Source organism: Marmota monax, unplaced genomic scaffold (assembly GCF_021218885.2).
Source record: "Marmota monax isolate L192 unplaced genomic scaffold, Marmota_monax_Labrador192_F-V1.1 WCK01_AAM20220418_F8-fsc00170, whole genome shotgun sequence".
NCBI lineage: Eukaryota > Metazoa > Chordata > Mammalia > Rodentia > Sciuridae > Marmota > Marmota monax.
This window is the reverse complement of record NW_026692395.1, coordinates 1,919,010-1,946,125: the sequence shown is the minus strand read 5'-3', so window position 1 is coordinate 1,946,125 and position 27,116 is coordinate 1,919,010. Positions and strand designations below refer to the sequence as shown.

Genomic DNA, 27,116 nt, shown 5'->3' with positions numbered 1-27,116 from the left:
AAGAGGAAAATGAGTCCTGAAGCAAGGTGAAGCCTCTGGAAACAGGGTTCTGTTTTATCTCTTTCCCTAATGTTTTCTGTCCGCACACAGGACTTCACATTCCCTCTTAACCCAAACAGCCTCAGATATACTGTCACACACAGAATGGTGTCTCTGGTGCCTCGGGATGCCTCTGTGATTTGAGTTCTTTTCCTTTATTTTTTTTCTGACTCTATACACCTTTGCTTAAAAAACTGTGTTTTCTCATGAGCCCTGTTATCTCATTGATACCTCTCACCTCTGTGGTGAGGGGAAGAAATCATATATTCAGATGACTCGTAAAGGGCAAAGAAAAAACCCAAAATTTCAAAATTTCCGTTTAAGTCTCATAATCAAGAAGAGAAGAAGCAGAGCAGAGAGAGAGAGAGAGAGAGGAGAGAGAGAGAGAGGAGAACTATGAGAACCCACCCCCCGTGATTATCAGCATATACACTCATCGAAATTGGATTATTAGAAGAGAGGTCTGTGGCTTCCACGCCGTGGTTTTTCTTCTCGGTATAAAAGCAAAGTTGTTTTTGATATGTGACAGTTTCCCACAAGCCAGGCTGATCCTTCTCTGTCAGTCCACTTCACCAAGGTGAGTGTCCCTGCTCTACCCCACCAAATGGGTGCCCTCATGGAGGAGATGGCAGGTAGGTAGGCACTTGGGGGGTCAGCGGCCTTCCAGTACAGTCAGATGCACTCAGCCACCATGAGCCCACTCAGGTAAGATCTTTTTAAAAATAATATAATAGTCATAATAAATACTAGGTAGGTGAAGTACTTAATCGGTGCTTGGGCAGGGACAAAGATAAATAAATGGATCAATTGATACACAGATGGGTAGGATTTTTTAAATATGTCAACTGCCAGTCTATGGATTTCAGGGTTTTGAACAACTTGAAATGCTGTCCAAATGAAACTGGAAATCGCAGCTGCATCTCTCTTCATCTCTTCCGTCTTGATGCCTCCCATCCCTCTTGTCTCTTTGTTCACCCTGTCTTCCTTTTTCTGTTTCTCTACCTCTCTCTTTCGACATGACATCTCTCTGTCTCCCTTGAACTCAGGCTCTAGGCTTTGACCGCCTCCCCGTCTCCATCTCCTCCATCTTGGCAACACTACATCATTGCCTTTCCTCTATCTCTTTCCTACCAGCGGCTCTCTTGTCTCACCTTTCCTCACCTGCCTTTCCACCCGGCATCTAGCACAGAGATTTGGATACAGCTGGTGTTTATTAATAGTGGGTCGAGTAATGTCGCTGAGGACATTTACATTTTACAAGAATGCGCATCAGTTCTGTTTGCCCCAGCAGCAGGAGGATTTTGAGTTGTCAGGAAAGGATGAGAATTTGACTTGAATGTGTGTTTACATCACATGAGAGGAGACCCTGCTGGGGGGCACTTCATGCTGTCATAAACCATGGTTTACTGAATAGTGTGCATGCATGTGACCAGATGCTGTGTCCAGGAAGGCAGGCTGTTCAGGACTGTGACAAGTTCATTTCTTCAGGCTTAGCACAATGCTTGGTACATAGTAAGCACTAAGTATTAGCTATTAGCATTTTAACCACATTATCAGCATGCAATATATTGTTTTTGTTCCTGCTTTATTCAAGTAATAGCACTTTTGCAGTCTGCTAAAAATAAATGTTTGAACACATGATCGTTCGTGGCTGTCATGACTGTCCTCACATCAGCATGAATTCTGATTTGACCAAATGCCAATTGTTGGACACTGAGGACATTTCTAATTTTTCTTCATAAACCACCGTAACTGGTTCCTTGGACTCCTGAAAATGGAGTTTCCATGGAAAAGAGATGTGCGTTTTTAAGGTTTCTGACCCTCTCTGCAAATTGTTCTTCCAAAAGTTTGTCCTATTTCATGCTTCCTCTACTCAAGCTAATCCTGGGTGGGTATTATCATTTTTTAAATCATTTCCCACTGGGCGCAATGGCACATGCCTGTAATATCAGCAGCTTGGGAGGCTGAGGCGGGAAAATCGAAAGTTTGAGGCCAACCTCATCAACTTAGTGAGGCCCTGTCTCAAAATAAAAAATAAAGGGGCCTGGGGTAGTGGCTCAGTGGTAGAGTGCTTATATGAGGCACTGGGTTTGACAACATAAAGGCATTGTGTCCAACTACAACTGAAACAAAACAAAACAAAAAACTCCATGGATGTTGAGTTATTTTTTTAATTAATAAATAAATAATATAAAAAGGACGGGGGATATGACTCAGTAGGAAAGGGCCCCTGATTCAATCCCCAGTATCTCCTCCCTCAAAAAAATAATTTCCCAACTTAACAGGTAAGGAAAAAAACATTGCCATGTTGTTGAAATTTACATTTGTTGATTATTTTTACTGTTTATCATTCACTTGTACTTTGGGGGTTGTCTATAATGTCCTTAGTCCTAATAGGGTATTCATCATTTTTCTTATTGATTTGCCATAGCTCTTTATTTTTGGAAAGGATATTAACTATCAATCATATGTATGCAGCACATATTTTCCCCCAATTCATCATTTGCATTTTCTATTTGTTTATGGGTTTTCTGTGATACTCATGATGTTTTTAAATAGTGAAATAGGTTAGTCTTCACTTGTGTGGTTTCTGTCTCTGGTTTTGTGCTTAGAAAGTTCTTTCCCACTTGAAAATGAGATAAATGTTCACCCTGTGTTGGCTTCTAGTCTCCTTTATGCCTTCATTTTTTCCATTTACTATAGAGGTTAAGAGTGTGGGTACAGGAGCCAGACTGTCTGGGACAAACCCAATCTCACCTCAAGCCATCGGTGTGATTTTCAGCCAGATACTTAACTACTCTATACCTCCATTTCCTCATATGTGCTATGATGAACATAATAGTACTTACCTCAAAGGGTCTTTGTCAAGATTAAATCTATTAATCATGGTAAGTGCTTAGTACAAGGCCTGACACACAATAAACCCAAGATCAATATTAGACATTAAAATGTATCTCTGTAATGGATCTGGAATTTATTCTAGTGTATATGGTGATGGTGACATTTCAAACTCAACAGTAAAGGGTCAGTGGGAACACGGAATGATTATTTATTCAATAGCTCTTTTCCCCCAATTGTCTCAGAAATATATTTACTATTTATTTTTTAGTTTTCGGTGGACACAACATCTTTATTTTATTTTTATGTGGTGCTGAGGATCCAACCCAGTGCCCTGCGCATGCCAGGCGAGCGCACTACCGCTTGAGCCACATCCCCAGCCCCTCTCAGAAATATTTGTTAATGTATCCTCCACCCTCCTCTATTCCCTCTATGCACAGGTCTTTGTCCAATCTTTCTCCTATGATCTGTTTCTCTGTATCTGTCCTTGTACCAGGGCCACACTGTTTAGCTGTACATTGCTTTGCAATATGATTCAATACCCAGCCATAGCCATGGGCATCCCTAGCACCTTGTTCTTCCTTATCCTTTCTTATTTCAGGCAGCATCAGTCCTCCAACCAGAGGCCAGTAACTGTTCTTATTTGGGGCAATTCTCTCTTCCCTCTTTCTTTCTTTTCTCTCCCCCCACACCCCTGCCGTTCTCCATCACTTTTTCTCTGTGACTCTCAGTGTCTCTCTGTGTGAACATCTCTGTTCTCTCTCACGTCTCTCTTCATATCTCCCTGTATCTGTACTCTGTGTCTCTGTTCCCTCATGTCTGTCTGTTTCTTTCTGCATTTGTATCTGTCTGTCTTTCTCTGTCTCTTTGTCTTCATATACCTCTGTTTCTCAGCCAGTCTCCTGGATAGAGGGGCAGTTGTCAACTCAAATCCCTGTAGACACCTAACAACTCAACCAGACACAGGAGAAGGTCTCAGGCCCCCTTCTGCCGCACACCTACAGTTTACGTGTAGAAGGGTAAACTGAGGCCAAAATACAGGCAGAAGAGCCCCTTTCTAAGCCTCATGGAGACACAATAGCAGAGAGGAGATACAAGATCAGAAATCAGGTCTCTCAGTGGGACCCTGACTCTGTTTCTATCCCCTACTATGGGCCTCAGTTTACCTTTCTGCACCATGAGGTGGAGAGAGTGGGACCTAGGTTGCCTTTCCCTTTTCCGCCTTCTCACAGTTTGGATCTTGACTTAAGCACAACAATCCATGATCATAACACAGGGCCTAGCCTAAGAAGAGCAGGGCTGCGAGGGGTCATGGGCCCCATGTCAGGAGGCTAAAGGATGGTGATGATGGAAGAACATCAGTCAGTTTGGGTGTCCATAGAACTGGCACTGATTCCGGGAGCTTCTATCCTGGGGTTCCTCCAGAGAACCTGGTGCTGGGCTCCCTTCATGAGGCCCAAGCCAGAGACTAGATAGCTTCATCCTCCTCATCCTTCCATCCCTATCTCTACCAGAGAGCTCTGAGTTTTGAGACATTGACCCAAAATGAACAGGGAGACTGAGGCCACGGAAGTGTCTATTTACCAATCATTGACATTTTGCTAAGTGTTTCATACGGAATTACTTTGGAAAATAGCTTCTATTCCTATACTAATTTATACTGAACTTGAGAAGCATTAGAGCCAGTCAGTGGTGAGATGGCCCCAGGCTCAGGAGAGGAAGATGGCTACTCTGACCTCTGCCTTCATGGACCTCAGGAGGGAAGCTGAGGGTACACTTGCTGATATTCTAGGCCTAGTGGGTGAGAGGCCCTCTGAAATAGTATGCTTCCTGTCCTTCAGGCAATTCCAGTTGGTTTGCATGACAGGAACATTGGTTTATATACCAATGGATCTGTGGACCCATAGAGTTTGTGGTTTTTCTATCCTGGGCCTCTTTGAATCTAAAAAATGATGTCCTACAATTTGGAGATGTACTTGTGTGTACTCTATGAAAGACCCCAGGAATCCCAGTATTTGAGGGGCCACCCTAGCACTCCCAGAGCTTCCAACCTGGGACCTCACTGCAGCCCAAGAAAGGCCAGGTCTCTAGAACCCAGGGCTTGTCATGGTGGCCAGATGGACGTCACCCACCACATCCGCCAGCACCCACATCACCCCACCTGGGTCGGCTGCAGGATGGGCCAGCCAGTTCTCGGAACGAAACCCGTGGGGTGAAGTCCTGCCCCCTTCTCTTCCTCCTTGGTGCGGATGAAGCCCAGCGCATCCGGCCGCCATGACGTCAATGGCAGAAAAATCTGGGGAAGTTGGGGGCTGTAAGAATAGGGCCCAGATGCAGACCCCGATAGGAAAACATAATCTGTGTTCCAGAAACATCCTCCATGCAGCTTCTGAGAAAACTAGTCAGAAAGGGACGCCCAAACAGACAGTGCAGGAAGCCGGCTGGCCAGCCCGGCCCTCCAAGTACCCCGCCACCAGACAGACCATATCCAGGTCCCCTTTCTGAGAATGTATTTAGACTTTCCTGAGTCAGACCACTCGAGATGCAGTGGGGGAGGAGATTTCCTATAAGCTCTGGCCAAGTGTCCAGGTAGCTTCAGAAGTGCCAATGGGCCAGCCATGTGGGCCAGCCATGTGGGCCAGGCCACAGTGGTGGAAAATATCCGGTCACTCACCAAAATCAGTATTCGTTTGTTCAGGCTGCTGTAACAAAGTATCACAGACAGTGTGGCTTAAGCAACAGAAATTTATTGTCTCATAGTTCTGGAAGCTAGAGATCCAAGATGAAGGCGTCGGCAGGGTTAGTTCCTTATGAAGGCTATGAGAGAATATGCTCCAGGCCTCCCTCAGCTTCTGGTGGGTTGTTGGCAATCTTTGCTCCTCCTTGGCTTCTGGAAGCATCACTTAATCCCTGCCTTCATTGGTTCACTCACTCATTCACTCACCTCCTCATCTCTCCACCTTTTTCCCAGACTCTTGGTCTGAGCCTCCACAGACCTGGACTTCTGATTCTCATACTAATATTCAAACCCTGGAGAGACTAGGGGTTTAATACCCAGACTCTCACGCCCATCTCCCTCAGCGCTACAGTTCTGACAGCCCCCGTGAGGTGACAGCAAAGAAAGGAAGGACAACTGCCCCTCCCAGAAATCTCCTAGACTCTTCTCAGCAGCTGTGTGCCCAACCCAGTGCTGTGTAGCAGGACAGGGAGTCTCTCACATGCAGGCACAGTACAGGGGGCTTGTGAAAATGTGCACACAGGCACACATGCTTCTTGGAGAAAGAAATGGAGTTCTCAAGTCACCATGGGACCATGGAACTCTGTACTTGGGTGTCCCTTTCAGTAAAATGGGGGTTGGACCAGGCAGTCCCTACTAGTTCTGGCTTCCTTGCTGACTGGGATTATGGGATTCTGAGAAACTGAGGCCATGAACTTTGGGGAGTGTTAATGCTAGGGGTCAGTAGGGGGACCTGGAGTCACTACAGAAGGCTTTCAAGTAGAAAAGCAAGCATTTTGTGGCTTAGATAGGGAAAGAATAAGAGTGGCAAATAGTATGAGCCAGGGCCTGGAGGTAGCCTTTGGGGAGTAGGAATTGGGATGACTACTAATGGGGGCTGGGTTGAGGAGTTCACACAGGCTCTAGCTCAAGAAAGCATGTCCCTGGTTCTCTCTGGCATCTGCCATGCCACCTCCATGCAGGACAAGAGCTCAGAAACAGACTCTATCCTGTCCCAGAGCACCACACTCCTATACCCAGCTGCCCATCTGGCACGTCCATCCATGCGTTCAATGCCAGACTCTTCATATCCATCCACACTTGATTATCATCCCCGACCCTGTTTGTCACATGTCCCTGATAATGTCAGCTGTTTGTTTAGCTTCTCAGGCTAAAACCCAGAAATCACCTTGACCCTCCCTCTCTCACCCACTATGTCCAAGCTGCCAGCAACTTCTCCTGACTCCACCTTGAAAATAGTCTCAGAATCCAGCCACTTCTAACCATCTCCCCTGTCACCATCCCAGTCAGTGCCAACATGATCACCTGCCTTGACTGTTGCAGTAGCCTCCAAACTAGTCCCCCACAGAGTAGCCAGATGAATCTTTAAGTCCATACCCATCACTGGAGTAAATCAATGCCAATTATAATCTGTGACCAGTTCCAGCAGAAACAGCAAAGACTGTGCCTTATGCAGGGTGCAGGGGTTACCAGGGGTGAGATTTGAAGACTCGAGTGGTAGGAGGATGGGCTGAGACCTACCCTAGCTAATGTCTCACAAACCAACTACCCGTTGCCCTTGTGGGGGAAACTCCCACAGCAGGGTGGTACAGGCATGTGCAGGCAAGCTGGCCGATGGACCTGTGCATATGGGGTATGTGGGCACACATGCCTATTCCTGATAACCATATGTATGCGTGTGTGTGTGTGTGCACGCACACGCATGACTAGAGCTGGGGTGCGGTTGTGGGTCCCTTTATGACATATCCCCAGCCAATACCTGTTCTGACCAGTAGGGGTGTCCATGTGGTTCAGAGGATCTCACACCAAATCTAGCACACGTGTGACTCCTTCCCACTATGTCCCTGCAGACTGCCCTTGGACAAGGACCCAATGCCCAACCCCAGGCCAGCCAAGCCCTCTGCCCCTTCCTTGGCCCTTGGCCCATCCCCTGGAGCCTCGCCCAGCTGGAGGGCTGCACCCAAGACCTCAGACATCCTGGGGACCAGGATCCCAGGAGGAACCTTCCAGGGTCGGGAACTCCGAAGTGGGATCCATGCCTCTTCCTCCTCCTCCTTGAACCCCCTGCCAACATCGCAGCTGCAGGTGAGGCCCAGGGCCCAGGATGGGGCAGGCAGGGTGGGGTACCTGGGCCTACAGGTGCCGACCTTTACTGTGGCACTGAGCAGGAGGGGTGCAGGCTGGGGCACAGGAAGTGGTTTCTGGGTCCCAGGCAAGTCTGTGACTTATGCAGATATTGCAGAGTCAAGAAAGTCCCCACCTGCCAGGCCTCAGAGATTTGAGGCTCTCCCCAACCTCCCAATCCCTGTTTCAGGAGAGGAGGAGACTCTGTAATGATCCATGGGCACAACTATGTGTCCTTATCCCCATGTGACAACAGGAGATAGCTGGGGCCCAAGGAGGTGAGATAATAGGGTTGAGGCCAGCTCTGCCACTTATTAGCTATATGATCTGAAAAAAAAAATCACTTAGTCTCCATGAGCCTCAGTTTCCAAGTGTGGAGACAATCGTGGTACCTACGGTGGGGGACTACGGAGAGGAGCATATGAATTAGCAAGGATGAGGGTGGTACCTCACACGCCTGCCTTCTCCCTCCAGCTGCCCACAGTGCCCCTAGTCATGGTGGCACCCTCCGGGGCAAGGTTGGGCCCCTCGCCCCACTTGCAGGCACTTCTCCAGGACAGGCCACATTTTATGCACCAGGTACGGACCCTAAATAGACTGGGAAGAGGGAGCCAGTGGGAGAATTTTGGGGAGGAAATCCTGAGCCATGGCCCCATATGTGTCCCCCAGCTCTCCACAGTGGATGCCCATGCCCGGACCCCTGTGCTACAAGTGCGCCCACTGGAAAGCCCAGCCATGATCAGCCTTCCACCACCCACCACCACCACCGGGGTCTTCTCTCTCAAGGCCCGGCCCGGCCTGCCACCTGGTAATACCTTAGCCTGTACCCCATAACTTTAGAGAAGCTGAGAGTCCCCGAATCCTTGAACATGTGCAATACTGACTGTTCTGAATCAAGGCCCTGTGGGGGTCTGAGGGCTCAGGTCTTAGTCACATAGAAACTCTAATCTCCAAAAAATGTCACATTAAGAACCTCCAAGATGCAGAATGTCAACATCACGGAACCACAGATCTTTGCAAAGTTAGTCAAAATGTCAGCACCTGCTGATGGCTGTCTTTGAGCTATTATGCCAGAAGCCCTGAACTGTGGGGACGGCAGAGTCCTTTGGGAGTCAGGGTCTTTGAAGCACAGGAGGGTGTGAGGCCTTGTGGGCCAAGCTGCAGAGCCTGGCCCCCAGCCCCAGAGGTGCCCTGTCCCTACCCATAACAAGTATGTGCCCTGTTCCTACCCACAGGGATCAATGTGGCCAACCTGGAGTGGGTGTCCAGGGAGCCAGCACTGCTCTGCACCTTCCCAAGCCCTGGCACACCCAGGAAGGACAGGTGAGTGTACAGGGCAGGGGAGGATCCTTCACCTTATTGTTCCCCTCCCCTGACACCCTCTTGTCCCCTCAGCACCCTTTTAGCTGCACCCCAGAGTTCCTACCCACTACTGGCAAATGGTGTCTGCAAGTGGCCTGGATGTGAGAAGGTCTTCAAGGAGCCAGAAGATTTCCTCAAGTGAGTGACCTGGTTAGTGGGTATAGGTCTAAGATGCAGATCTCCACTCAGGCTTCCTCTCAATAAAAGTAAGATGAAACAGGTAAAAGCTGAGAGTGTGGATTCAAATCCAGCCTTTGATGCTCAACAGCTGTACAAACTTGAACAAGCCATTAACTTCTCTGGGCCTCAGTTCCTTCATATGTATAACGGGGCATGATAAAAAAGATGCATACTGATATTTACCTCCGTCTTACAGACAAGGGAACTGAGGTCAAAGAGGGTGTGTCTTGATCAGGATTACCCATTTCCCTCGTGACAGTGCTTGGATGTGAACTCAGGCAGCCAGACTCCAGAATCCAACACATCACATTATTGATCCCCAAAGTCCCAGGTCCTATAGATGGCTGTTGCTGCCTTCCCTTGGGCCTGTCTCAACACACACACACACACACACACACCCTCCTCTACTTCTGTAATATACCCAGCTAATAGCAACCAGTACGTCCTGCTTTCTTCACAGTCAAGCCTTTGCAAAGGCTGTGCCCTCCACCTGGAATGCCATTCCTGGTCTTACCTGGCACTCACCCCCATTTTCAACAACATCTCTAACACTCTGGCCAGGCTCAAGGGGCAAGATCAGGCCTGGCACATAGTAGGTGCCAAAGGGCATGTGTTGAAGGAAGGGCAGATGTGACAGAGGGCTTGAGGGAGGGGATGGCAGCTGAAGCTCTAAGGAAAGACCTCCCAGAGGGAGTGGCCATCCCCAACTGAAACATTGAGCTAGGAGGCCAGGTGCACCATGGTCACCTGCATGAAATCTTTCCCCTACCCAGGCACTGCCAGGCAGACCACCTCTTGGATGAGAAGGGAAGGGCACAGTGTCTCCTCCAGAGAGAGGTGGTGCAGTCTTTGGAGCAGCAGGTAATGCCTTCAAGAGGAAGGTGGGTGGTGGGTGGGTGAGCCTCATGACCATACTGTGCCAGGAACCAGGATAATCCAGGATGAGTGTTGTGTAAGGGAAAGGAGGGAGGGGACTCCAGGGAGGAACACAGCCGGAAAGGTATGGTGGAGAAAGGCCAGATGGAAGCCCCATTTTTTGTGCCCATCCCCACAGCTGGTGTTGGAGAAGGAGAAACTGGGCGCTATGCAGGCCCACCTGGCCGGGAAAATGGCACTGACCAAGGCTCCAGCTACGGTAAGCTACCCCAGACCTGAAGGCAGCAGAACTAGAGAGCTGGGGGACAACTGAAGGGTGCATGGGAACCTGTCCTCACACACAGCCTCTGGAGTCTATGAGTACCTGCATATGTGCCACACATGAGAATCAGTCCTCTTCCACTTGCAAACCCTTTGACCTTACCCATCCTGATTCTGAATTTCCAAAGCAATAACAGGGGCTGGGGGTGGGGCTGAGGCTCAGTGGTAAAGCACCTGCCTAGCATTCAGGAGGCCCTGGGTTCCATCCGCAGCACTGCAAAAAAATTAAATTATGCCGAGGAGGTTGAGGCAGGAAGATCACAAGTTTAAGGTCAGCCTGGGTAATTTAGTAAGAAGACCTTGTATCAAAATAAAAAGGGCTGGGGATATAGAGTATCCATGAATCCAATCCCCAGCACAACAAAAATATTTTTTAAAGCAATAGGGCCAGGTTGTGTGGCATGCCTGTAATCACAGCTAGTCAGAAGCTTGAGGCAGGAGGATCACAAGTTCAAGGCCAGCCTCAGCAATTTAGCAAAACTGTTTCAAAATGAAAGATAAAAAGGGATAAGGAAGCTGGGCAGGTGCAGTGGCACACGCCTGTAATCTCAGCGGCTCAGGAGGCTGAGGCAGGAGGATCATGACCTCAAAGCCAGCCTCAGCAACTTAGCAAGGTGTTAAGCAACTCAATGATACCCTGTCTCTAAATAAAATACAATAAAGGGGTGGGATGTGGCTCATTGGTTAAATGCCCTGGAGTTCAATCCCTGGTAAAAAAAAAAAAAAAAAGATAGGGATGTAGCTCAGTGCCGCAGTCTGTCTGGATGCAGCAAACTAGCCGGGGGGTGACGAATAACTTGTGTACTTGATACAGCAGGAGTAGGAGCCGTTTATTGCAGGACAGGAGCAGTATTTATACATTCCACAGAGCTTATCTAATTAGCATAAACTAGATACATCAGTCAACCAATAAGGAATCTCTACACTTAATGGCTCACTTTTGTTACTTCTCAAACCACTCCCTCTGGCATTTTGCCAGGCACCATCCAGACTTGTTTACGAACTCTAACATTCCCCTGGCTAAATGCCAGGTGTTATTTTGACTTGTTTACAGACTCTAACAGCTCAGTGGTTAAGCACCCCATACTTAATGAAGTTAGACCATGTGATCCCTAAAGCACTGACTACATAACTTGGAGGGCCCAGTGCAAAAATGAAAATGCAGGACCCATGTTCAAATTTCAAGATGGCAACCTCAGTGCATTCAAGTGTGGTGGTGCACGCCTATAATCCCAGCACTTGGGATGCTAGGCAGGGGGATCAAGAGTTCAAAGGCAGCCTCAGTGATTTAGTGAAACTATGCAATTTAGTGAAACTCTGTCTCTAAATAAACAAAATAAAGTGTTGAGAATGTGGCTCAATGGTTAACTGCCCCTGGGTTCAATCCCTGGTACAAAAAAAAAAAAAAAAGGTGTGGGGTCCTGTGTGACTGCAGCACAGGTCACACTCACAAAACCAGTCCTGAGTGCCAGGCACTGTTTCGGAGCACTTTGTTAGTGTTTATTCAAGCCTCAGGATTCCACTGTAAAGTAACTACCACTATCATCCCCAATCCACAGATGAGGACAATTGAGGCCGGAAAGGTTTAGTTAACTCTCCCAAAGTCATAGTTGGGCACTAGAGAAGCCCTATCAGCACCACCTCATGATCCCAGCATCTGTGACTACACACCATGCGCACACCAGTATGGCTCATGCTGTTCCATGGGATTCCATGTCAGACTAGAATTAAGAGGATGCCCTTAAACACTGATTTAGCCAGGCATGGTGACATATGCCTATAGTCTCATCTACTCGGGATGTTAAGAGGACCACTTAAATCCAGGAATTCAAGGTCACCCTTAGCAGCATAGCCACACCCTATCTCTTAAAAGAAAAAATAAAAACACTGATTTAAATATAAGAGTGGAGCCGGGTGTGGTGGTGCATGCCTTTAATCTCAGGGGCTCAGGAGGCTGAGGCAGGAGGATTGCAAGTTCAAAGCCAGCCTCAGCAACTTTGTGAGGCTTTAAGCAACTCAGTGAGGCCTTAAGCAACTCAGTGAAACCCTGTCTGTAAATAAAATACAAAAAAGGGGGGGGGGCTAGGATGTGGCTCAGTGTTTAAGCACCCCTGAGTTCAATCTCCAGTGCCAAAAAAAAGAGTGGAAAATTTAAACCTCTGCGTCACCAGCCCCTCTTGCCTCCCCCAGGCATCATCTGACAAGGGCTCCTGCTGCATGGTAGCCACTAGCACCCAAGGAAATGTCGTTCCAGCCTGGCCCAGCCCTCGGGAGGCATCTGACAGCCTGTTTGCAGTGCGGAGGCACCTCTGGGGCAGCCATGGAAACAGCACATTCCCAGGTAAGAGTGGTCTGTGCCCTACCCACTGACCTACACTCCTAATCCCACCTGGTGCCAGGCAGGGGTGCAAAGGAACTCCACATCACCACCACCCAGCTTTTGAAAATGCACATGCTTGTAAAAGCTTCCTCTCAGGATTTTTATGGCCTGAAAGTCCCCCATCATGGTCACAAATGACCAAAGAGCAAGGGACAATATATATCAAATACTCAGCAAGTGGTACCAATGTATGACCACGGTCCTTCCCCTTGGGTTGATGATGGGATTTCAGGCATATGTGGAGGAGGGTGGGACAAAGAGGGAGGAGGTCTTGGACAGGGCCTGATCTGTCCCCACCCTCTGCCAGAGTTCTTCCACAACATGGACTACTTCAAGTTCCACAACATGCGGCCCCCTTTCACCTATGCCACCCTCATCCGCTGGGTAAGCAGGGCAGCTCAAGCCCAGAGGGGAGGAAGATGATGGGGGAACCTGCCTACCAAACTCCCACCTTCCTCTGAACAACTTCAGAGTTCATGCTTCTCCAGTAAGAAACCCCAGCCCGGAGGAGCCCCAGCCATGCCTCCAATGTGATCCCTCCTACTGGCTGTACCCCAATCCTGTCCCTGAACCCAAACCTAAACTGCCAGTCGGGCCAGTGTAAGCCAAACTATGAACCCAAAACCCACCCCTCTCCAGATGTCCATGCCATTGATCCCATGCTTCACCCCATGTCTAATCCTGCCCTGATCCTTCACCCTGTACGATCTCTCTCCCTCCCCTCCCCTGCCCCACAATCCCACCCCCAGACCATAAGGCCCAGGGCAGGCCACTGCCCCTCTCAGGCCCAACTTTGGGGGAATGATCCCCTTACCCTACTCTATCCCAACTTCCAGGCCATCCTGGAAGCTCCCGAGAAGCAGCGGACACTCAATGAGATCTACCACTGGTTCACACGCATGTTTGCCTTCTTCAGAAACCACCCTGCCACCTGGAAGGTGAGTGCCTCTTGGAGGTGGTGGTGGCTGGGATGGACACAGTGCCACACAGTGTAGGAACGAGCTAACTGGGGGCTGGGTTCAGAGGCATATGAGAAAGGAGCAGGTCAGTGCTGACGGGGGATGCTGACCTCAGGCCACTGACCTGCCCCATCTCTGGCTGATCCTCCTTCCACAGAATGCCATCCGCCACAACCTGAGCCTGCACAAGTGCTTTGTTCGGGTGGAGAGTGAGAAGGGGGCTGTGTGGACCGTGGATGAGTTTGAGTTCCGCAAGAAAAGGAGCCAGCGGCCCAGCAGGTGCTCCTACCCTACCCACAGCCCCTGACCTCAAAACCAAGAAGAGGAAGGATGGACAGGAGCCAAAATGGGGGGCAGAGTAGCCCAGGGCAGGGGTGACAGGACCTGGACATGCCCACAGAGACCAAAAAGTGAGATGTCTACTGTCTTGCCTGTGAGGGCCCCTGCTCCCCAGCTGGCTGCCATCCCAGATCATTTCTTCTGCACCAAGGCTGCTTGGAGGGGCCCCAGGACCAGCCCAGCTCCCATTCCCATTCAAATCCCCCAGTCAGGTTCTCTAGCCAATCAGAGGCTCCACAACTAGCCATACATACAGCCTGTCTCGGCCACTCTCACCTCAGGGGTAGGGGAAAGTCACACAGACACAGTCACTATCCTGTCCCCTATATTCAATATAAACCCTAAATCACAAATCCCGCCTTAGTACATTCAAACACTCTCAAAGCTGCATAGTTACACATCACACATGAGTGCAGCTCCATCAACCTGAAAGCACATACCCACTGCCAGTCTCTGGGCCCCCAAGTTCAGGGTCACACAAGGGTGTTCCCAGAGCCCCGCACAGAAGTAGCATCAGTACCCTCAGGATAGCAGGTTCCAGAATGTCACACAAACACACAACTGGTCATACACAGGCTTATGCAGCACCTAACACATGTGCTCACTCACACACAGCCTGTTGGATTTGCCTGCGTATCTCACATGTGTGCTCACATAGCCCCCCCCAGTATCTCCCAAGTCCCATGAAGACACACAACAACTGACAAAAATGTACCCCATGTCTCACTTGCCACCCACCCCACTCCCATGGCCAAGCCCGATCCATGCCTCAGCCTAGACTGCAGAAGAGCCCCTCCTTTATTTGGGATCCAAGACCCCCAACCTCCAGTGCCCTCCCCAATAAACTGCAGCCAAGCTCCCACATGCTGGACGATCACCCCAGATCAGAGTTGGGGTCAAGTGAGCAAGTGTCTGAGACTAAGACCACAGCGGGAGGAACTGGTGGTAAATGGAGGGAGTAGCTAGGGCAGCAGCACTTGGCTACCACCTCCAGCACCCCACATCCCTGTCTGTGGTTGGGGAGCCCTCCACAGGAGCTCCTCAGGCCTCCCGCACCCGGCTCAAGAGGCCAGCATTCTCCTGGCGAAGGGCTCGGTAGTCCTCACAGATCTTCTCCAAGTTGCTGTGGGTCTTCTTACCCATCTCCGTCTCAATCTAAAGGAAAGTGAACACACTTGCTCAGCACATAGATCCCCTTTCTTCCACAGCTCCTCCTCACCACCCCCTCCACTGCAGCTGCCCTGAACCCCTCCCACCCCCTGTCCCACTGCCAGGCCTCTGCACGTGTCATTCCCTCCACCTAAAGTATCCTTAAGCCAAAGCCTCTGCCAGCAGCCCTGGGAAGCAAGTTTGAGGACTGCAGGGTAGAAGCTAAGGCTCAGAGAAGGCCACCAGTCTGTTCCAGGCTTAGGTACCAAGTGACAAGGCTGAGCTCCAGCTATAGGCTGTCTGGTCCCACAGCCTCTCTCTGTATAAGTCAAGGAGCTATCCCCTGACCTGTTTCAGTTCCCCTCCCATATCCAGGCCTCTCACCTGCTCCTCAAGGTCTCTAACCTCCCGCATGATAGTGCCCGTGTCCTCGATGGTCTGGATGAGTTGGCTACAGTTCTGGGGATGGCAGGAATACGAGGCTTGCACCCAAGTCAGTCCCTCCCCAACCAGCCCCCCAAGCATGCTGCTCTCCTCACCTCATGCAGCGCAGCTAGATACTTGTAGGCCTTCCGAACAGCATCATCTTTCTTGGCATCCTGACCAGGCAGAGGGGACCTTGAAAAAATTAGCTATCCACTGTCCCCCACCACCTCCATGCCACCACCCCGCTGCCTTCATCCTTCATGAAGCAAGTTCTGAGCATTATTATGCCTACAGGGCTCACTGAGGGCCTGGGCCAAGCTGGCCCATGAGCAGATGGGCCGGCAGCAGGTTAAACCCCACGCCAAACCTCATGCCAGGCCCAGCCTGCCCCACACCTTGAATACGAGCTCATCAGTCACTGCAAACGTCCGGTCCAGCTTCCCAGAGAGGGAGTTGATTTCCTTCTGAAGCTCCTTCGTGTCAGACAGGATCTGGCAGATACCAGGTTGGCCATGAGCTCAGGGCAGGGTGTCTAGGCAGGGTGGCTGGCCAGCCGAGGGTATTCATTTGCATGCACTCACATCAATTCAGGGCCTGTGTCACTACATCAGGGAGGTTGGAGTGGACTATTCTGTGCTGGGGTGTGCTAGACAGCTCTGCCTATCAGAAGCCATTAGGTCCCCATGTGGCCACCCTACTTCTGTCTGTCCACATGACCCACCCAGCCAGGCATGGTGGCACAAGCCTGTAATCCTAGCATCTTGGGAGGCTGAGACAGGAGGATCACAAATTTGAGGCCAGCCTTAGAAAGTTAGCGAGGTCCTAAGCAACCTAGTGAAACCTTGTCTCAAAATGAAAAAAATAAAAAGGGCTGGGGATGTGATTTAGTGGTTAAGCAAGAACCCCTGGGTTCAATCTCTGGTATATATTTTATATATATATATATATATATATATATATATATATATATATATATACACACACACACATATATATATATACACACACACACACACATACATATGAGACCCACCCGCCAGGGCCACTGCAATGCACCTTAGTGATCTCTTCCTTCTGCTTCCGGATATTGCCAACAATCTCCAGGATGCGCTGGGTATAGGCCAGCCGGGACACGTCTCTCGGTAAAGTCTCCAGTTCTGACACCTAGGTAGGGACACAGCAGGTATTTCCCAAGGACCCACACCCCACCCATCTTTGCTACCAGGGCCCCTTCATGGGCCTTACCAGCTGCTTATAGACTTCCTCCTTCCTGCGGGCCTCTTCAGCAGCTGCCCGAACACTCTGGTGCAGTTCCTGGATTTCTGCCATCCGTCGAGAAGATTCCAGCTACCAGGGACCCACAGGCAGAGGCAGTGAGCAGAGCTCAGAGGCAGCCTCCTAGAAGGGCACCAGACTTGCCCCATGGCCCCAGACCCCACCACCTACCTCCCTGCAATCCTGGAGCTTTCGAAGGTGGCGGTACTCAGCAAGAAGTGGAACCCGGTGCTTTTCCCACTGACCCGCCAAATGGATGACCCGCTGCGCACTGCTCTCCACCACAAGCTATGGGTGGAGACATGTCAAACAGGCTGGGCCTATCCAACCCTGCCCCACCAGCCCAACCCCAGACTCAGCCCCAGCCCACCTGCAGTTTGGCGAGATTGGCAGCCCCGTCTGGTAGAAGCTCCACTGCCCGGCTCTTCAGGCGCAGGGCCTGCTCACGCTCTGCCATGCTGAGCTTACTCTGCCGACACTCTGTCTCCACCTGGCACCACATCAGCCCCACCCCCAGTCACACATCACAGTCCCCAGTGACCCCAAGAAACCCTGGCCTAGCCTGAGGCCCCCACAGGCCTCTCTGATCCTCCAGATCCACACTGATGCCCAGGAGCCTTGCCCACACAGACCCATCTTGCCCCGCCAATGCTCACAGACCCTCAACACCACCTACAAGGCCTGACTGATGCCCATAGGTGCCTCTAACCCCAATAGGTCCAGGAAGCACCCAAACCCACATCCCCTTTTGCTCCCACCAACTCAAGAGCCCCAGAGATTCCCAATATCCTCCATGAACCCTTCTAACATCTGCAGACCTCAAGAAACCACCTCCAGGTCCCCTCAAGGCCCTACTTCTGGCCTGACCCAGCCCATGGCCCTCGCCACAGCCCCTCACCTGCACAAGGCTGATTCCTAGAGTCTTCATGTTGGCTTCCACTTCTTCAATGTTGCGGTTCATGCCCTCCAGCTGCTCCCGAAGGGACTCTAGCTCCTGTTCTTGAGTTGCCCGTGTGTCCTGGGAGGCACAGGCCAGTCAGGTGGAAATGCCAGACCCAGCATACAGTAAAGGGATCAGGAACCCCCCGCAAACACACGGACTGCTCTGCTCACCTGTTCAGGCTGACTGGAGGTAGTTGGCACATCTGATACTGGGGCAGCCTGGGCCTGGTGCTCCTAGGGGGCATGAGGAGGGACAACCTGGATATCAGGGAAGGCCCTGCCTCTTATGGCCTGGCCTCAACACCCCAAAGCTCCTCCTAGTGCTGTACCGACATCCGTTCAACTACTAACGACTGTCAGAATGTGACTAAACAAGGGGAAGGGCAACTAAAGTGTCTGCTCTCAGAGAAACCTCCCTGGTCCAGATGTAGCAGCCCTAAATGCCCATGAGAAGGACGAGGGTCCCTCTGGGTGAGTATCCAAGGAGAGAAGATATATCCAGAGGAAAATGACTGGGGAAAGATGGGGTTTGTACCAAAAGCACCCCTCTACACTTACATGGTTCCCACCTGTATGCTCTTTCTCCACTGATGTCCCAAGAAGCTAAGAAAGCCCGCTGAACACCTTCCCTGAGGGAAAGGGCCTACCTTGTGGGTATATGGGACCTTATGTGAATAAAAGCTGCATTTATATATAAAGCAGCCCTCACCAGATCAGTACCCCAACATCCACTCAGGCCCACCCACCAGATGAAAGGTGAACTTCTCTGAATGTGTGAAGCGGGATCCCTTGGGGGCGCCAGTCCTGGCCCCAGCACCCCAGCCCTGAAGCAGCTCCCCCAGGTCTCGGGCTTGTGTGGGCGCTGCAAGTGGGCTCCAGGTCTGGCGCAGATGCTCAGCCAACTGTCTGTGGAGCCGCTGCCGTGGAGCTCGGGTGTCCTCCTGCAGAGAGCAGGCAAGGGAACAGGAGGATGTTGAAGCCTACTGGACCCCAAGGCCCTGCCTCCTCCAGAGACCACCTGATAAGTCACACCCTTCTTCCAGCCTTTCCACCAAGTCAGGTCCCTTCCTCCACAGGCTTGTGAGCTCCCTGAAGACTGGGAGGGACCTCTTCCCCACAGCCACACTTCTCTCTACCTACTTGCTCCCCACCCTGGAAAAGATGTGGGTAGAGAGAGAAGCCTGGAGCCCCTAATCAGAGAGACCCACAGAAAGGGATGTGGGACAGAACAGAGACAGAAAATCAAAGAAGCAAGGCAAACAGTTAGAGAGAGACAGAGTTAGAGAGAGGAGAGATAAGGCAAGAAAGAGACAAGAACACAGTTTCAAGACAACCAGGGAAATTTGATTTGAAAAGCACTGGGCTATACCTGGGGTGGGACGCGAGGTGCCCGGCGTACCCAGTCCTCGTCACCAGGGCGATCCCGGCCTATATGCTGACAGAGTTGGATGGCATGGTGTTCAAGGAGTGAGGCCGCCCTCCCCGAAGGCCGGGGCACCTGTGCAGGGACTGGCAGCAGAAGGGGACTCGTCTGGAACTCCCGTGTCTCTGGAGACAGGAATAGAGTCAGCCGGCCCTCCTGCGTAAAGACGTACCTCTGCTCTGCTCCCCAACCTTCCCCAAAGCCTTAGCCTTACCTCCTCTGGAACTCAACTCAGGCATGACCAGCGTGCTGGCATGGAAAGGATGCTGGAGGGCTGAGCCCTGGAGGGAGAGCAGAGTCAGAGTCTCTAGGACAAAGTGGGACAGGGGTCACTGGTGAAGGGGCCAACAACCTGGGCAACCAGATGGGGATAAGAAAGGTAAGGTGGGGACAAGCACAGACAGGAGTCGGGGATCCCACCTGGAGGTTCTGTAGCTTGGGTGTTCGAAGGAGAGGTGGGACCCAGGGCAGGGCCAGCTGGTCCCGGATTTGGCTCCCAATGGCCCGGAGGAGAATAGCTGAGTCACCTATGGGGGTTGGGGAAGAAGTGTTCAACAGATGACGATGCCACAAATCCAAAAGTAAATACTCTGGGAAATCAGCCATGGCTCCTGATTCCTCAGCCAGAAATGCAGATCAGTCTCACATTCATCAAACACTGACTGAGCACAAACTAGGTACTAATCACTGTTTTGGACACTAGGGTCACCTCAGGGAATAAAGTGGAAAAGGTTCCCATCTTCATGGAACCCACAAGCTAGTAGAGGAGAAAGTTCATGACGAGAATCATAAGAATGATCTAGATCAAGATGGCAAGCCAGAGAGGAGGTCTGCTGAGAGGAGGCTGGAATGTTCCACAAAACAGTGAGAGAAAGGCCTCCCTGAGGTGATGCTGAAACAGAACGTAGACCTGGCATAAACCATGAGGTATGGGGGAAGAATGATACAGGGATACAAAGGCCCTGAGGCTGCAGCATGCCTGGAGCATCACACTGAGGAAGGTGCAGGAGGTGAGTTGGGGAGGCCCTCCAAGTACACACTCATCACCTGGGTCACCCAGCCCCCAGTCTCAGAAGACCTGCTATGCTTACATCCCCTCTAGCCCCAGTTCTCCTGCCTAGCTCTCCCAAACACACACACACACACACACACACACACACACTTGGCAGGCAACAGTTTTGCCATCTCTTACAGCCCCTCTCATCCCAAGTACACACTCCACTCCCCCACCCCCATCCCCTAGACCCTGTACCTGCAGGCTGGTCTGCATCCTCAGAGGCATCGGTGGGCAGACGCTCAGCCAAGAAGAGAAGCAGGTCCCTGAGGTCAGGCTCACTGGGGTAGAGGAAGTTCTGATAGCCAAGCTCCAAGGGATAGCCCAGGTCCTGGGGGTTATCAGGTGTTAATCAGGGGACACTGCCTGGCTGGGGAGGTTGGCCCCTATCAGCCAGGTAGGTAGGATCCTCTTGCCCTGGGAGCCCTGGCCTAGGTCATACCTGCTCACACTCTCTCACCAGCCACTACCCTCTCCACCTCCTCTTGGCTCCCCAAGGCCTCCAGGGCCCCCAGGGAACCCCAGAGTAATTACAATCAATGCTATAGAGAGGGAGAAAGGAGATTAAAGCTCTGACCTTGCTAACTATGAGTCAAAATCCAGAGGCCATAAAAGAGAAGATGGGATTTCTGCCTATATGAAAACAAATAAACAATTTCCAGAAAATATAATTAGCAAAATCAAGAGTTATGATGAGTTGGGAAAAAAGTATTTGGAGCCCCCTATCATTGGCAGTAGTGAATCTACCTATTATATAAAGAGTGCCTAAATATAAGCAGGCAGGGCTGGAGATGTGGCTCAGCTGGAGAACATCTGCCCAATATAGATGAGGCGATAGGTTCCAACCCCAGCACTGCAAAACATAAAATGATATAAACAGGCAAAAACAGACCAGCAGCATAATAGAGCAGAATGAAAGGACTCCTGAGAGTTCTAGGTGGGACTGGGAAACAGGCCTAGAGAGAAAGAAAAACTTGTTCTGCCAGAGATGCTGTTGCTCTAGAGCTTCGTGGATCCTGAAAGCCAACTTCCAGGATTCAAACCCAAGTACTGCCTCTTATAACTTTGTGACCTCAGGCCTATCACTTAACCTCTCTGTGCTGCACTTTCTCCATCTGAAAAAAAAAAAAAAGAGAGATACCAAAAATACCTACCCCAGAAGATTGTCATAAGAATGAAATGAGTCACCACAGTGCCTGGTACAGAGTACACTCTAAATGCATCCTTATTATATATGTATGTGAGTTCTGGGTCACTGTGTAACTTCTTTTTATTTTGAAGGGTCATAGTCCAAAAAAAGTGTGAAAACCACTAGCTCTTAAGCTACTTTACTCCTTTGTGGTTTGTTGTTGTTATTGTTGTTGTTGACATCTGCAATCAAATAGTTCTGACTGATATGGAAACTTGTTCCAGGAGTAGGATATGTGTGGTAGCAGATGCCAAAATATGGAAGTGGATGAGGCACAGAAAGGGGTACAAGGAGAAGGGCACATGCAGAGGAAGAAATAAGAATGCAGCAATAATGAGTAAGAGCCTTTCTGCCTGCCACTGACAAACCAAGGCTGGACAATCCCATGTACCTTTATGACCACCAAAAAAGCTATTCTTTGCCCCACACTAAAGTTAGTGTGAGCCAAAGTAAGTCAACATGAATCCAGTGGCAGTCAGCCCTGAAAAAAGAGAAGAACAGAGAATTGCAAAGGTCTGACACCTACTTGGCACTTCCTGCTGTGCATACTCCATGCACCACGGAAGACATAATTTTCCACCTTAAGAGTACCATCCTCCAGGACATAGCCCTAGGCCAGAGGACAGACTGTCTGCCTTATGAGGCCATCAAGAGCACCAGATAGAAGATTCTGAGAACTCCTGACAGTAAGTAAACTTGAGAGTGAAGAGATGAGAAAAAGACAGAAAGTGCACAAGCATGGTCCAAATGCAACATCTCTGACCACCCTGTCCCTTTTGTCTAAATGGAAGTTTTCACTGAAGCTATTCTACTGTCCCTCTGCCACCATATACTTACTAGGTATATTGGAAGTCTTTACGATCACCATGTTGCCACAGGTTGCTGAAATGCAAGCATTCCCCATCAGACCTATCCATTAATGCCACTGACACAAAGCTTATATATCCATTTATTCATTTCATTAATTCAATTTTACTTTTTTTGTGCTGGGGATTGAACCCAGGGCCTCGTGCATGCCAAGCACACTCTAAAACTGAGCTACATACTTAGGCCTCCCCACTTTTTGGTGCTACATGGGATTGAACCCAGGGGTACTATGACTGAGCATTCCTTTCTATATATTCTTTTAATTGTAAAACAAGGTCTTGCTCAATTGCTTGAAGGTCTTGCTCAATTGCTGAAACTAGCCTCAAACTTGGATCCTCCTGCCTCAGCCTGCTAATAGCTGGGATTATAGATGTGCACCACTGTGCCCAGCCCTAGCCCCTTATTTTTAATCCTCATAGCAATTCTACATGGTAGGTACAATTCTCACACCCATTCTGCAGATGTAGAAAATTAGGACCAAACAAGTTAAAGAGACTGGCCCCAAGTCACAGAGCCAGGGAGCCACAAGAAACAGCATTACTCAGCCCTCCAGAATATAGTAACTGGACACAGCTCTGAATGGGGGAGGAGGGAGGGCATCATTGGAAAGGTGCCTTACTTGATCTATCAGAAAGACATTTTTAGAATTGCTATGAGAGGCAGGATGCATGAGGTTGCCACAGGGGGAATGTAAGAGAGATTGTTTGAGTTAACCAGTATATCTTTCTTTGGGTAACCATCCTTCTCACAAATCAATGGGATCGTGAAGGAGCAGCCAATCACAGCGTCCTACCAAATGACCATGGGATTCAGGATGGACCAACAAGGGAACACAGTGAATAGTTTAAGAAACAGCATGTTACTTAAGCAGGGCCTTTCCTGGAACTGATAAATGGATACTATAGGGAGGAAAATATATTGATGCTAAGCTTGAAGCATGGAAGGTAGGGGCAGCCCAGGTGTAAATAGGATAAACTTATTTAATATTCATAACAACTTTACTTTTATAATCTCCACTTCACAGATAAGAAAACTAAAGCCTAGAAGGGTTAGAGTCACACTGTTAGCAAGTGGTACAGCCAAGGTCTGAACTACTCACCGGTTTGGTCACTAAGCAGCAACCTTAACCACTAATGAATGCTAAGCCACAAAGAGAGATGGCAGAGAGGAAAGTCAAGAGTTTCAAAGGAGCATGGTTACTTTGTGAAGGAGGAAGGAAGAAGATGTGTATAATGGGGGGAGGGCACTCACCATGCAGGCCTGAGCCAGGCTCATGGCCAGGCGGAACCGGGCAGACATGGCCAGAGGCAGCAGGGGGCTGAGGCTAGAGCCCACAGCAGGGTTAATCACTCGCAGGCAGCGAACCACAGCCTCTACCACCAGCTCAGTGGTGAAGGCTCGTAGGGTCTGCACATCTGGAGGGACCGCCCTGGAGAAGAAAGAGACAGGATCTATGGAGGCAGTAATCAGGATACAGTGATCAGGATGGGCCATGCAGCCTTCTAAAAGCTCTAGAATAGACCCGGGTTGGAAAGGATGCCCAAGTTCAAAAGTTCAAACAAATCCTAAGTATTGGTGACTGTGACTTCCATTTGGATAAAAAGAACTAGCTTCATTCTCCAGTCCTTGTTGTAGGAGAATGGTAGATAAGACAGATCTCAGTTTAGAAAAATCTCAGATTTTCTCTAGGCTTCAAAGCCCCAAATTTTGGGGGTCTGTGAAGGTGAAAGGGCCCACGTGGCATATTTTCTGTATTTCTGGGTCCCCAGAATTACATTCTCTACATGTCAGAAACTCCTAGATACTGAGCTACTAGGATTTAGAGAAGACTTCATGTTGCAAAGTCTGGGGTTTTCAGGAGTTTCAAATGTCAGGTCCCTAGGTGTCAAGATCCCCGTATATTAAGACCTCTAGTTTCAAACAAAACAAAAATCAGGCACCCTATGTCCGCATCCTGAGTCTTTTAGGACCCTCAAATGGAAGAGTCTTGGTGTGTCAGAAGTGACCAAGTGCTGATGTCACCAGATGTGCTGATGTCCTGGGCTTTTAAAAGCCCAAGGTGTTTGGGAAACTAAACTTGGAAGGCTCCACATTATGCAGTTCTAGGGTTTTTGAGTTACTCCAGTGCTAGAGTCCGGGGATTTTAAGTTCCCTGGTTCTCAAGGTGCAGGTGTCTCAGAGTCTGAAGGTATCAAGTTCCCAGAGTATTGATATCAAGATCCATACATTTCCGTGTCACGGATCTTGAAATTCCAAGGCTTTTAGGTCTCCGGGCGTCTGGGTCCCAGAGTCTGGGTTTACCAAATGTTGAGGTAAAGGGGCTTGGGAAGACCCTATGGTTGGGATGTGTGCGTGGGGTCTTAGATCCCTGGAAGTTGGAACCCTAAATATAGTGCCGGGTTTTAAGGTTCCCGGGTAATGGGGGTCCTGGGTTTTGGAGTCCCGGATGTGGTCATTTGTGGGCGAGGGAGGCTGCGTACTTACGTGCCAGCCTGGCGCAAGGAATGGATGAGGATTCGGTCTGCCTCCTCCATGGTGGAGCCGAGTCGGAGTCGGGGGCTGGGTCCAGCACTGAATCTGAGAAAGTGGGGCGCAGTTGTTGAACCCCCGCTTAGCGCTCAGGGTGCAATGAGCGTCACGGGACAAGCGGGGAAAATTCGGAAGTGTAGTTCCGTGAGCGAGCGCGTCGTGTGCGGGATGCGAATGCGCGCGCGCGCAAACCTTGATAGCGCAATGGCTGCTGGGAATTGTAGTTTTACTAGCGGTCCCATGGTCTCTTTAAATGGGAAAAACGAACTGTATTGGGAGCGGGGACGGGAGCTTCATTTAAGTCAGCATTCATCTTCTAGGCTATAAAAGAGTATAAGTGAAGGGCAGGGGTTTATTTATTTGTTTATTTTGTTCGTTTATTTATTTATCTATATTTTTTGCCGGGCTGGGATTGTACCCAGGGCCTCGGGAATGTTAGGCAAAAGGGCAGGGGTTTTAACTGATTCCCTGCGTCTTGCTTTCCCCATCTGAAAAATGGAACTATTTTTTTTTTAATATTTATTTATTTAGTTAGTTTTCAGCGGACACAACATCTTTGTTTGTATGTGGTGCTGAGGATCTAACCCGGGCCGCACGCATGCCAGGCGAGCGCGCTACCACTTGAGCCACATCCCCAGCCCAAAATGGAACTACTGATAGTACTTACTTCCTGGGATTAAAACACAATTACTTTTTGTAAAGCATGTTGTACTATATGCCTGACACATAAAAGAGCACTACTAAAGTTACAGTTTAACTAAGTTGTTAGTATAATTATTCATGGATTCAATACATGCTTCATTTTACTATTATATATATATATATATATATATATATACACACACACACACACACACACACACACACACACTTTTGTACTCTCCAAAGAATAATGACACAGCAAATATCTATGTAACCACTATTTATTAACAAGTTGATCCTGAGCAGGGTGTTGTGAGGCACACCTGTAATCCCAGCTACTCCAGAAACAGGCAGAAGGACCATGACTTTGAGGACAACCTGAATAACATAGTGAGAGTCCTTCTCAAAGAGGAAAAAAAAAAGCCCATCTTGTCTCTTCTAGCCAGATTTGTCATAAACCTCATGGATGTATATATGGCTCAGTGTCCTAACTATATTTTTCTTAATTAGTGTGCCTTTATACCAAGCCTTCATATTAGATATGGCAAGTCTTCCCAACTTGATTTTCAAGGGATTTTGGTATTTCTAGGTCCTTTATACATTGATATACACTTCAGAATCAGTTTGTCAAATTCCATGGGAAACTCTTTTTTTTTTTTGAGATTTTAGTTGGGATTCCACTGAATCTCCAGGACACTATGGGAAAAATTAACATTGTCAGGAGACTGAGGCAGGAAAATAGCAAGTTTTAGGCCAAACTTATGAAGACTCCGTCTCAATTTAGAAAAAAAAAATGGCTGGGATGCAGCTCAGTGGTAGAGAACCCTGAGTTTAGTCCCCTGTACTGGAAAAAAAATTCGATATTGTGTTGATGTCAATTTTTGTTTCAGTACTGAGGATTGAAACCAGGGGCACTCTAGCACTAGTTGCATCCCTGCCCTTTTTATTTTTTATTAATATTGAATATTTTTTTAAGAGAGAGAGAGAATTTTTAATATTTATTTTTTAGTTCTTGGCGGACACAACATCTTTGTTTGTATGTGGTGCTGAGGATCGAACCCGGGCCGCATGCATGCCAGGCCAGCGCGCTACTGCTTGAGCCACATCTCCAGCCCCAATATTGAATATTTCAATCATTAAACATTGTTTCTTCATTTTTAGGTCCCCTTTAGCATTTGATATTTGATCCTTTTTCCCATAGAGATATTGCACATATACTATGTTTTTTCTATGTACTTCAAATTTCAAATACTATTGGAGAATGATACCATTTTTCTTATTTTAGTTTCTGACTATATGGTATAGGTATCTATTTGGTAAATATTTAATCTGTTGTCTTTTCTGCCGCCAGGTTCCGACCCACAAATGTCCCATTTGCACCCCTTTTTCACCCTCCCATCCAACATTGCTATTGCCCCGCCCAGTGACCTTAATCTCTCCAAAGCTGGGGGAGGAGAGGGGGGCT

At 49.2% G+C, this 27,116-nt stretch overlaps 2 protein-coding genes across 3 annotated transcripts; one reads left to right on the top strand and one right to left on the bottom strand.

Moving 5' to 3' along the window:
• Positions 1-380: 380 nt before the first annotated feature.
• Foxp3 (forkhead box P3) lies at positions 381-15,017 on the top strand. Of its 2 annotated transcripts, XM_046442551.1 has the most exons (12): positions 381-616; positions 7,465-7,699; positions 8,213-8,317; positions 8,408-8,546; positions 8,974-9,061; positions 9,134-9,238; positions 10,054-10,141; positions 10,335-10,415; positions 12,668-12,818; positions 13,165-13,241; positions 13,694-13,795; positions 13,974-15,017. In XM_046442551.1, the coding sequence occupies exons 2-12, from the start codon at positions 7,487-7,489 to the stop codon at positions 14,121-14,123; spliced, it is 1,299 nt and encodes a 432-aa protein (XP_046298507.1). In that variant the 5' UTR covers positions 381-616; positions 7,465-7,486; the 3' UTR covers positions 14,124-15,017. The 2 variants fall into 2 exon arrangements, with proteins under 2 accessions (XP_046298507.1, XP_046298506.1); XM_046442550.1 differs by lacking the exon at positions 8,213-8,317 and having other exon boundaries at positions 509-616.
• Ccdc22 (coiled-coil domain containing 22) lies at positions 14,936-25,179 on the bottom strand. The gene is made up of 17 exons (XM_046442549.2): positions 24,965-25,179; positions 23,732-23,909; positions 20,623-20,755; positions 19,791-19,897; positions 19,585-19,651; positions 19,317-19,495; positions 18,694-18,888; positions 18,119-18,181; positions 17,904-18,023; positions 17,376-17,495; positions 17,177-17,293; positions 16,976-17,077; positions 16,787-16,894; positions 16,126-16,221; positions 15,844-15,903; positions 15,689-15,763; positions 14,936-15,310 (listed from the first exon to the last, which is right to left on the bottom strand). Exons 1-17 carry the CDS (start codon positions 25,012-25,014, stop codon positions 15,197-15,199), a joined length of 1,884 nt encoding a protein of 627 aa, XP_046298505.1. The 5' UTR covers positions 25,015-25,179; the 3' UTR covers positions 14,936-15,196.
• Between the last annotated feature and the right edge of the window lie 1,937 nt (positions 25,180-27,116).

Coding starts and splice junctions, on each gene's coding strand:
- Foxp3 (XM_046442551.1), top strand. CDS start 7,487: ATGCCCAACCCCAGGCCAGCCAAGCCCTCTGCCCCTTCCTTGGCCCTT. Junction 13,242..13,693: donor ATGCCACCCTCATCCGCTGG/GTAAGCAGGGCA, acceptor CCCAACTTCCAG/GCCATCCTGGAAGCTCCCGA. Junction 13,796..13,973: donor ACCACCCTGCCACCTGGAAG/GTGAGTGCCTCT, acceptor CTCCTTCCACAG/AATGCCATCCGCCACAACCT.
- Ccdc22 (XM_046442549.2), bottom strand. CDS start 25,014: ATGGAGGAGGCAGACCGAATCCTCATCCATTCCTTGCGCCAGGCTGGC. Junction 18,889..19,316: donor CACCTCGCGTCCCACCCCAG/GTATAGCCCAGT, acceptor TGCTCTCTGCAG/GAGGACACCCGAGCTCCACG. Junction 15,904..16,125: donor CTGATGAGCTCGTATTCAAG/GTGTGGGGCAGG, acceptor CTGCCTGGTCAG/GATGCCAAGAAAGATGATGC.